The 11,963-nt window shown below is 38.6% G+C and overlaps 1 protein-coding gene across 1 annotated transcript in view; it reads left to right on the top strand.

Moving 5' to 3' along the window:
- Positions 1–11,963, top strand: part of nos1apa (nitric oxide synthase 1 (neuronal) adaptor protein a) — a 207,209-nt gene that overhangs the window by 164,105 nt on the left and 31,141 nt on the right. The window contains exon 8 of the mRNA XM_037697917.1: positions 9,628–9,789. Coding sequence (XP_037553845.1) covers positions 9,628–9,789 — 162 coding nt within the window. The remainder of the gene's footprint in view (positions 1–9,627; positions 9,790–11,963) is intronic.

Below are 11,963 nucleotides of genomic sequence, written 5' to 3'. Positions count from 1 at the left end.
ATAGATAGATAGATAGATACATAGATACATAGATACATAGATACATAGATAGATAGATAGATAGATACATAGATAGATAGATACATAGATACATAGATAGATACATAGATACATAGATACATAGATAGATACATAGATAGATAGATACATAGAAACATAGATAGATACATACATAGATACATAGATAGATAGATACATAGATAGATAGATACATAGATACTTTATTGATCCCAAAGGAAATTACATGGCGATCTGTAGCTCTCATACACACAAACAACAAGATAAAAACACACCAGAATTAAAAAAAAAAATAAATATATATATATATATATATTACCCTAACTATAGGATTTATCAAAAAGGAAAGTCTTAAGCCCATTTTTAAAACTGGACAATGTGTCAGCCTCACAGCCAGAAACAGGAAGTTGGTTCCACAAGAGAGGAGGCTGATAACTGAAAGACCTTCCTCCCATTCTGCTTTTGGAAACTCGAGGAACCACAAGTAAACCTGCAGTCTGAGAGTGAAGTGCTCTGCTAGGAAAATATGGAACTATAAGATGGAGCTAGGTTGTTGAGGGCTTTTTAGGTTAGAAGTAAGATTTTTAATTTTATTCTGAATGTAACAGGGAGCCAATGGAGAGTAGTGTTATTAATGTATCATTCTGCACACTTGGTTTGTCTGAGCTTATTTTGTTGTTTTTATTCATTTTAGCTGTTTAGTAAGTGAAGTTTTTAAAGCTGTGAAACCAAATCAGGGCCCCAAGAATTCTAAATAATCTATTATCCTTCTTGAGTGCCTCTTGTTTTTTATTAGTTAAATAGATTCAGTCTTTCCAAGCGTATTCTATAGAGGCGAAATAGATTTGCGTGCAGCAATAAATGCTTTTTTTTACTTATTGGAAAATGATGGGAACGAGCGCTCAAAGGTACACATTTCATCAGCGTTAGGTTTAATTCCCTGCTGCTGCTGACAGCCTGTTTGTCTGTATTTCTTCCGGATTCGCTCTAATATGGACTTGTTCCTCTGTCCACAGTGCTTAAAAGCCAAACGTCATCTTTTTTTTTTTCTTTCCCGAGTGCTGAATCATCTCATTCACACTTCCACTCCTTGAATCTCCCCAGTTTTCCTGACAACTCTGCCGGCTTCAAAGCCGCCGCTGCAATCCTGTTGAACATCTTTCACTTCACAGCCGAGCATTTGTCTTCCGTGTCTCGTAGTAACTCTTGGGAGGGGGGACGGGGTGTTTTAAAGAACCTCTTGATCAAAGAGGCTTCATGTGATCCAATACGTTTTCTATAGCTGTTATTCACAGACGTATATGCTGAGCTAAAGCTCTGACAGGAGGACTTGACGGCATTTTTAATACTTTGCAGTTTTCCGATCCACCAGAGTACTTGTTTGAGAAAAATCTGAAACGGAAAACATTTGGAATTGTGCAGTCACTGTCAAAATCAGCTTGAGGTTCCTTAGCTGCAAAGTTAATCGTTACCCAGAGCTGCCACTGCAGGAAGCAGTTTGATTTGGACTTGTAGTGCTTTACGCTTTAAAGCGTGGCACAAAAACCAAACCAGTTTCAGGACTAAACCAGAGCTGGCTTAGCACGACTTAATGTTTTACTTTGACCGCCAGAAGCACCAGCTCCAGCACAAAGAAACTGGCAGGATGATCGAAACCAACAACCAGTAAGAACGATGCCATGTTTAAAAGCTGCGAGTTGGCTTACCCCCTTGGTGATTTGGTTCCTGCCTTCAGAGAACGTTGCCGCCAATGTTGTGGTATCTTACTGGGCTGCGACTGGTGACTCAAGTTTAAGGAAAATTGTTAGCGTTGCATAAAAATATCCTCTATTTTTATCTTACTTGCTCAAAGAAGCCAGACTCGAAGATTTTTTTTCACCGGTTTTACTTGCAAGGACAGATTTTCACAACTGGTTGCACAGATGAACAGAAGTAAACGCGCATGGAGCCCAGTCAAGAGAATCTGCTGCGGACGGTGTGCGAGGCTTGTTTTTATAAGTTTACCAGCTCTCACGGCTCACAGACAGACTGGTGTCCTTGGACTGTCAGCTGTGCGTGCACCATCAAATCAGCTCTACGTCCAGCTCTCTCTGCTAACTCAAACAACATGGGCAGTTATTCTCAGCCATAGTAGTTAAAAAAACATCCATAAACCTTGACCAAAATTCCCTAACAGTTAGAAAATGGGTGAATTTTCCATTACAGTCTCACTGAACTCTGAACGTTAGAGACCAACGAGCCACGTGGTCATATTTAAAATGAAGATTATTTTTGTTTTCCACCTTGACTCGCATCGTTCCCACATTGGCAGCAGCCTTGAGGTTTATGATTTGATTTGCTGTGGTACACGTTTGAAATAGGGATGCACGATATTATCGGCATGGTATCGGTATCGGCCGATATTAGCATTGAAGTTCAATACCGGACATCGGCCGTTCCGTTAAAATAACTCGCCGATATAAAAGGCGCTGTTTTTGCCTGCAGCGGCTGCACAACGCAAGGACGTCACATGTGCCTACCTGATGTCATGGCGGAGAGGAAAATTCAAAATGTCGGCGGTGTGGACGTTTTATTTTTCGTTGGTGAGGATGTCGGATTCCTCAGTCAGAGATATTTTTCCGACGTAACGTTACCCGAGTTACAAGCCGTCATTTCCGACGTCGTTGAGAAGCTAACAGCCGATAGCACTTGGAGTTTTACCACAGACGTTTGGACGTCATGTTAGCCCCGTTAGCATGATTAGTCTTACGGCACAACGGATAGAAAAAAACTGAACTTAAAAAGTCTGTCCTTCATGCACAGGAGTGCAGAGGATCCCACACTGCAGCTATAGGAACCTGGAACAAACCTCCACAAGTGAGACAGCATCACAGATGACTAATGCTAATAAATAACATTTAACTCTTTTCATTTAATATAAGTTAAAGTGCTATGCATATCATATGGCTATTACTGAACATATGTCACCAGCTGTTACAGCTGTTGCACAATTTTTGTAGCAAGTAAGCCTAAATAAGAGGGATATGTTCTGACAAAGGAACGTATATAAAATATTGGCATCGGTTATTGGCCAAATAAGTTTTAACATAATGACATATCGGCCAAATATCCAATATCGTGCATCCCTAGTTTGAAAGTCAGATAGGTAGATTTAGGCAGAGGTGGAAAGAGTACTGAAAATCTGTACTCAAGTACAATGTTGCACTACTTAAATTGTACTCAATTACAAGTAAAATTACTGGTGTTATAAAAATACGTAAGTAAAAGTAGAAAATACTCTTCCCAAAAACTACTCAGAGTACAATTATTTTTAACCAATTGATGTTTTATTGTGTTGCCAGTAGAATGCGTTCAATTCGATTTACTGTATAAAACAACTACATTCAAAGCACATTGTTCTCAGATGAACAACAAAATATAGAAAAATAAGGCTAAGGCTATTTCTTTTGTAAACAAATGTGGACAAAGCAGGAATTTAGTTTATTAAAAAAAAAAGTTTTTGAACCAGCATAGAACAGTTTAAACTTTTCCAAATACACTGACTGCGAACAACAGGCAGGTAAGAGTCTTGAACTCTGACATTTCTGTCACCTTTCACTTTCTGAACCTTCTGTTCAGTGTCAGCAGGAGCTGGTTTTCTAAGTTAACCGAGTCAGTCCGGCTGCGTTTGGCTGTGAAGAGTAGACCAGCGCAGCTAAAACGCTGTTCACATGCAGCAGAGGCAGGCAGAGCTGTGTTCATCTTGAGAGAGAGCTTCTTCCATAGTGTCTGTAGCACCATCAAGCTCTGAACTTGGCAGCCTTCTGGACGGTTTGAACATTAATTCAAATCGCGGCCGTACTCAGTATCAACTTCCAACATTTTTCAGTCAGGTCGCATGGACAGTTTTGTTTTTTTGTGCCGAAACGTTTCGCCTTCGATCCAGAAGGCTTCATCAGTCAAGGAAACACACAACAAAAAACTGATTCTTCCCCCAACAGCTTACTCCAAAGTGGAACAACCCAGTTATGTTGGTGCTAAGATGGTCTCTTTGTCACGCCCCCTCCTCCATTGCCGGCCCTCTTCCTTGTTGGCAGTCGTGTCAAACTGGTTGTATCAACTTCTGATTTTAAAAGTAGCGAAGTAGATTACATGATCTAAATTGTACTTACGTATGAGTAAAATTACACACTTGAAAGAAATACTCATAAAAGTACAATTACCCAAAAAACCTATTTAATTACAGTAATGTGAGCATTTGTAATTTGTTACTTCCACCCCTGGATCTAGATCTTTTTTTTTTAATTAATATAAAATTCATCATTAGTGTAGTAGGTTGGAAACACCCATGGCAAGATTCAGATGGGTTGAGATGAGTTGGAGGCAACCCAGTAGAGTCTGGTACTATTGTTAGAAAATAAAATTATGTACAAATACTCAAGTGTCAGGACTGCGTGCCTCTGCGACTCGTGTTCTAAAATTTTAAAACCACCGTCAACGTCGCAAGTCCTTCGGGAAACTCCTTCGTAAGTTCCGTTCACCAACTCGTTGCGGCTCCATGAGATACCGCCTTTACCGTTTCTAAAGATGAAACTCCCTCACGCATGCTGGTGTCACGCCCTCAGAGCAGCAGGAAAAGTTTAATACTAAATTTAAAAAAAATAAACATTTATAGAAACGGTTTAAAAACACGGGAAAGAGCCCAGTTAGTGTACCCGCTACATTAGCCTGATCCACACTCCAAAACCCTTGGAGGATCCACTGCCCCCACTGGTCTCACCCAGAGGTCCAGGTCCAATTAATGAGAACTCCTTAAGTGTGGCCTGCGTGGTTCTAGGCAGGCAGATTTATTGTCCAAGTGTCCGATCACTGAAACAAGACGCTGTTCTGCTGTGCTCTTCTCTTTGTCATGTCCCAAAACAGACTGTCAAGCTGGATAATTAGCTCCCGCTAACCTAAAAGAGCCGTCTCTGACAGGCCATCAGTCATACGCTCGTCTCCTGCGGGGTGTGTCTGGATCTGTGAGCGTGAGCAAACACCGGTGTCTGTCCGACACCAGAAGGTGCCTAAAGAGGGACAGATGGTAATGTGGCTCCATGCAGGTTCCTTAAGGCAGAACAAGGTTCAATTTAATCAGCCGTCGACTGGCTTCGTGACTCTTGCCAGCGTTACAACTCCTCTAACGCACCGTCCTTTTTTTAATGAAACTTTGCTGGAAGTCAGTCAGCTCAGAGACTTTCAGACTTGGCTGCATTACAACGTCGTTAAAAAAAAAAAAGGCTGAGAGCAAACGTAACACATGCTGCGATAACCAGAGGAGATTTCTACGTAAATCATGGGGAGAACGGTACGCTCAACCTGTCGGTGAGTATTTAGATGCGTGCGTAGCATCAACAATGAAACAACACCACAGTGCAGACAAAAGTCAAATGCTCGTGAAGCGTGCACACTATTGCGATCCAGTTTTCTTCTGCACGTTATTCGGCGCAGTTCTCGTCCCGCACTTTTCAAGCTATTTCAGCAAATCGTATATCAAAATGTTCAACTCATTCAGGAGGCTTTTGGTATTGGTGCAACTTTAGCTTTTTTGAAATGTTTAGCCTTTTCTGCCACTTCTGTCCTCATAGAAAATGAATTGAACTCGTTTTACATCCTTCAAATCTTTAGATCTTTTACTGCTCCTTTCACATTTTCTTTCAGCTTCCTTGTGCAAATTTAAACTTTTTTCAGCTACGTTCAGTTTATTTCAGCTGTTTTTTCAGCTGTATTGTTCTTTCAGATTTTTTCTGCTAACTGCTATATGTTTGTGCTTCTTTCTGCTAATTTCTGCTTGTTATGCTCCTATAAGCTTATTTGTACAAGTTTCAGCTTTTCCTACTATTTCAGCTACTATTTAGCTTTTAATACTAATATAAGCTTTTTCAGCAAATTCCACACTTTTTGTCCTCGTTTCACTTTTTTCAGCCTAATTCAGCAAAAAATGTGTTCTTTCCACTTCCTTCTTGCAATTCCAGCTTATCTCTGCATTTTTAGCTACTTTTCAGCTGTTTCTTGCTAATTTCAGCTTTTCCTTTTTTTTTGTGCTCATTTCTGCTTCGTTCGGCCTAATTGGGCAAATGTGTTCTTTCCATTTTGTTATACTAAATTAAGCTTGTTCTACCTTTTAAGCTACCTTTTTTTTAACTAATTTTAGCTGTTTTCAGATAAATTCAAGGTTTTTTGTGATAATTTCTGCTACTTTCAGCCTAATTAACTTGTTTCTGCTAAGTTCAGCTGATTATGCTCCTTTCTGGTTATTTCTGATAGTTTCAGCTACTATTTGGCTGTTTTAAACAAAATTTAGCCTTTGCAGTTACTGGTAAATCCACATTTTTGGAGCTCATTTCAGCGCCTTCTGCTTCCTTTTGGTAGTTTAAACTTCTTTCTGCCTTTTCAGCTACTTTCAGCTATTTTTTGCTACTTTCTGCTTTTTTTTTTTAGCTAATTTTCTGCTTATTTAAACGTAATTCGGCAAATACAGTATGTGTTCTTTCTGCTGTCTACTGCTAAGTTAGGCTTGTTCGTCCATTTCAGCTATATTTCAGCATGTTTTTAGCTAATTTCAGCTGTTTTTCAACAAGTTCTTCTACAACAAGCATTCACACTGTATTTTTGCAGAAGATGCAATGTCTCCAGATATCTTTGTTGCTTGTATTTTACAGATACTGGTCTAAGTTTTGTTGTGATAAGAGCTGAGACTGATCCCCAGCACACGTTTCGAGGGCTGACGGATTGCGCAACATCGTTGTTTAAAATTTTGCGATTATTTTGTGTCAAATCTGTCTGTTTGCAAAATTTCTCATGAACCACTTGAAGGATTTTAAGCAAACTTCCAGGAAGTAATCTTTGGATGTGTTACTATAATTGATTAAATTTGGAAGCCAACTCATATTGAGATGACCATCACAGCCAACTGACATTATAAAACACAAGCATGGCTTTGATTCAGACTATTTTAGTTATTGTTTAAAAAAAATTGGTGTGGTAGTAGCTGAAAGTCATTTGTATCATATTCTCCATGTGATCTTTTTTTTGTGCAACTTTTCCACTTACTACCTTTTGGATCAACGGTTTGTGTCAGCTCTGTTTGTCTGTTAGCAAAATATCTCGTGAACCACTAGACAGACTTTAATAAAACTTTTAGAAAGTGATCATAGAATAGACATCTACAAGTCAGTGCAGTTTAAGATGGCTGCCACAGTCCACTGTTCTTAGAAAACACCTAAGTGGCTGTGATTCTGTCAGTTTTACAGAGATGGAGCCAAAACTTGGTGTGGTAGCAGCTGAGAGTCGGACACATCAAACACTTTGAGCGTGGCGTCTTGTGACATTTTATTTTTAAGGTTTCACCCAAAGCAGCTTCGACAAAAGAAGATCTTATTCTAAAACTTGATTGTAATCAGTGTAGATGAACAGATGCTGGGATATATTCATCATTTAACGCGGGTTCCTCATTTTTCTGGACTGAATAAAACGTGCATTGAATTTAAGGAAATGCAAAGTGAGACGTCATTTATATTTGACCCATCAAAATGAATGCGGTCATTTATTTACAGAATCAAATTTAACATCAAACATGTACATTAATTTGGCAAATTATGAAAATAACAACAAAGCAATCAATCAGGAAAAATCATACGGCCATGATTTTTCCGTTGCTGCACCAAAGACATTTATGAAAACTGTACAACTATGATCTTTTACCCACATGAATGTGGGTGAGCATTTTACACAGACATTTCTAAATATCTGGAAGAATTTCTACTTGATAGAAAAGTTTAAAGATGGGAAGAAGTTTAGAGGGAGTTAAGATGGTATGTGAGGGAACTTAAGTGTTCACCAGAATCGACACTCTCCGGCTTTCTTCAGCTTTTCCTTACAGTACACTTAGGTGATGAAATCGGCTCCTTTACCTGGAGATGTCTCAGGTGAGATTCCGTTTAACGCACCCTTTCAGCGTCTCAGTAGGATGCTGTTACTCGTCCGAAGTAATGGCGAGGCTCTGTTCGACACATATTCACCTCAGTGGAAAATGTTATAATCCCATGGAACTCGGGAGAGCTTTGTTGTCATGTCAGGAACTCCAACAGCACTCCATCAGAACTCAGCAGAGCTTGAGTAGACTCTCACCGAACTCTACGCTCTCAGAACTCTTAGAACTCCGACAACTCTCTAACTCTCTGAGTCAGTGTAGACCAGGAAGTACTGACATTTTAAAGACTCTTTCCCGGTTCACTTTTTGGGATTTTTCATTGGTCAGAAACGACCAGACGGGGTGGGTTTTGTGACGTAAGAGGTTAGAGACAGCGAGAATTGTTATGGGACAGCTCAGAAATGTTCTCACAGACCGAGAGGGTTTTGTTTTGGCGTGTTTCAGGATACAGGTGCAAAACATCTCTACTTACGTCTGATAGGATTCTAAAACATGACAGTTTTAACATAACAACTTGTTTTTCGTTTGACTGTAACCTTGTAAACGCACACACTTGCTCATTCAAAAGCAGAAATCAGAAAATGCATAAACTCTGCAACAGCTTTTAACATGAGAATAAAAATCATTACTCAGTTAATAAAATTGATTAGTTCACTGCAACATCTAAAATGGTTTGAACTAAGACACTTTGATTATCAACATTTGTAAGATAGTAATGATAATAAAAAGAGTGTTCTTTTCACTTGAATCTTCAAGAAAGAAAGTCTCAGGATGGGTGAACCTGTATTTATGGATTCAAATAAATGAAATGACAGTTCCTGTCCCACAAGGTTCTAAAGGTCAAGAGTTTTGACCTTAGACTTAGTTTCGACGTAGGCCTAGTCCACTACATCAGCATTTATGCAAAGTCTTTATTAATTACATGTAAATGATGTTCATGCTTTGAGTGTCTTGGTTTGTTCATTTGTTTTTCGTTGTTTCAGCTGAAGTGTCTGTTATTTGTCTCTTCAGGCACTGCAGAAATTTAAAAGGTGATTTTTATGCATTTGTTTGAAACACAGCACATCGTTCCATTTGTCTTCCTTTATTTTGACGTTTTTAAATCCTCCCCCACAATAATAAATTTGCTTCATCGTGGGATTAAAGCAACAAATCTGCCGAACAGTCAAACTCGTTTTGACGGCTGGAGTGATGGAGAGGGATCGATGGTGACTTCCCGTCAGCTGAAGGAGATCCGAGTCCCAAAGCTCGTTGTGGTTGTAGTCGAGGGTTTGGTTGTTACTTCACTAAATTCTCCGTCTGCGTCGCTCGTTTCGAACTGACGCAGCTCATCAGCAGCTCTGCGTGTCATATTCAAATCCTTGTTTTGACGTTTGCTCTCGGACGTTTTATTTCCCGTCCTATGTTTTCATCACTCGCTCTGTTTGCATCCAGAACTATAGTTTTGAGCGCTACTTTTAAAAAAAAACTAAAAGTTGTTGTTTACAGTGATTTATCTATTCTACAGAGGAGTTTGGAAGGGTATAAAAAAATGATCAAAACAAATGTGTTTATTTGTTTGTTCAGCAGTTTTTGCACCCACAAATTAACATAACGAGTCGTACCATTTTTCTCTCAACATCATGTTGACAATAACGACAATCGTTTTTCTGTGTCAGGCTTCAGAGGAGGCGTCTCTGCTGGTGTCCAGCCCCAGGATGCTGCTCCCGGCATCGAGCGCGCTCCCGCCCGGCGCGCCCCTATCCGTCTACCACCAGATGCAACTGCTGCAGCAGCAGCTCCAGCAGCAGCAGCAGCAGACGCAGGTGGCTGTAGCACAGGTAAGTTTAACAGAAACAGAAAATGATACTTTCTTTAAAAAAAAAACAAATGCAGAAATGCTAACTGCTGATTGGCTACAGATCAAAACTGGAAAAAAATGGAGATGTCAAAACTTGTTTTTGTTGCAGATCTTAAAAAAATGGAGTTTAGGTATGAGTTTATGATTTCTGATTACTGGGCCTTATATTTTCTAATTATGTCTCTTATTGTGTTATTTTTTGAGTAAATGCTCTCTTCCGTGAGCAGCATGTGGTCGTGTTAAAGTGGTTGTGGGTAATAAGAAGTGAACGATCTGCTCCATTACCTGCTCATGCTTGGATTATCATCAGAATAAATCCCATTTTCCTTTGGTCGCGTCACTTCTCTGTGATTCTACTCTGGAAGTGCGAACCCTCTCTGATCTTCTGCTTATGGTACGATTCAGCTAAAGGTGCAACATACTCTGCTGCACCCTCCAGTAACAACACAAGCTGTTAAGGTTTTGGAAGACATGATGCTTAAAAAGTCAGTGGAAGAGTTTATTTCTATTATTATGAGTAAATATTTTGTTGGATGAGTCTGGCTGCAAAGAGCAGCTGTAGCCTGAAGTGACTTTTCTGCTCGTGTGAAAGCTCATGAAGCATTCTCACTATTGTCATCCATTTTTCTTCCGTAGATTGTTTTTTGGCATCGCTCTCGTTCCACAATTTTTGTGCTTTTTCAGCAAATCATAAATCAAAATGTTCGGCTCGTTCAGGAGAACGGTGCTATGATTTTTGGGATTGGTGCAACTTTAGCTTTTTGAAATATTTAACCTTTTCGTCCATTTTTGTCTCGTAGAAAATGAATTGAACTCATTTTACATCCTTCAAATCTTTAGATGTGTTTACAACCTTTTACTGCTCCTTTCACATTTTGTTCTGCTTCAGCTTCTTTCAGCTTCTTTGTGCAAATTTAAAAATGTTTTCAGCTAATTTCAGCTGTTTTTTTCTAGCTGTTTTGTTCTTTAAGATTCTTTCTGCTAACTACAACATTGCTGTGCTTCTTCTAACGTATTTCTACTAAGTTCAGCTTGTTATGCTCCTTTCAGCTTATTTATGCAAGTTTCAGTTTTTTCTGCTATTTCAGCTACTATTTAGCTGTTTTATGCTCATGGGTATTTCAGCTTTTTTGGCAAATTCACTATTTTTTGCACTCATTTTTTTTCAGCCTAATTTGACAAAATAGTGTTCTCTACTTCTTTCTGGTAATTTAAGCTTCTTTCTTTTTTATCTACTTTTCAGCTGTTCTATGCTAATTGTAGCTTGTTCAGCTAATTCCACATTTTTTTCACCCGTTTCTGTTACTTTCAGCCTAATTAACTTATTTCTGTTGAATTCAGCTTTTTACTCCTTTCAGCTTACTTCTGCTAGTTTGAGTTATTTCAGCTACTATTTAGCTGTTTTATGCTAATTTTAGCTTGTTCAGCTAATTCCACATTTTTTTCACCCGTTTCTGTTACTTTCAGCCTAATTAACTTATTTCTGTTGAATTCGGCTTTTTACTCCTTTCTGTTTACTTCTGCTAGTTTGAGTTATTTCAGCTACTATTTAGCTGTTTTAGGCTAATTTTAGCTTTTTCAGCTAATTCCACTTTTTTCACCCATTTCTGTTACTTTCAGCCTAATTAACGTATTTCTGTTGAATTCAGCTTTTTACTCCTTTCAGCTTACTTCTGCTAGTTGTAGTTATTTCAGCTACTATTTAGCTGTTTTATGCTAATTTTAGCTTTTTCAGCTAATTTTACAATTTTTTTCACCCGTTTCTGTTACTTTCAGCCTAATTAACTTATTTCTGTTGAATTCAGCTTTTTACTCCTTTCAGCTTACTTCTGCTAGTTTGAGTTATTTCAGCTACTATTTAGCTGTTTTATGCTAATTTTAGCTTTTTCAGCTAATTTTACAATTTTTTTCACCCGTTTCTGTTACTTTCAGCCTAATTAACGTATTTCTGTTGAATTCAGCTTTTTACTCCTTTCAGCTTACTTCTGCTAGTTGTAGTTATTTCAGCTACTATTTAGCTGTTTTATGCTAATTTTAGCTTTTTCAGCTAATTTTACAATTTTTTTCACCCGTTTCTGTTACTTTCAGCCTAATTAACTTATTTCTGTTGAATTCAGCTTTTTACTCCTTTCATCTTACTTCTGCTAGTTTGAG

Source organism: Nematolebias whitei, chromosome 3 (assembly GCF_014905685.2).
Source record: "Nematolebias whitei isolate Nwh7 chromosome 3, NemWhi1, whole genome shotgun sequence".
NCBI classification, from domain to species: Eukaryota; Metazoa; Chordata; class Actinopteri; order Cyprinodontiformes; family Rivulidae; genus Nematolebias; species Nematolebias whitei.
Note: the sequence above shows the minus strand (reverse complement) of the source record. Positions and strands in the feature narration are given on the sequence as shown.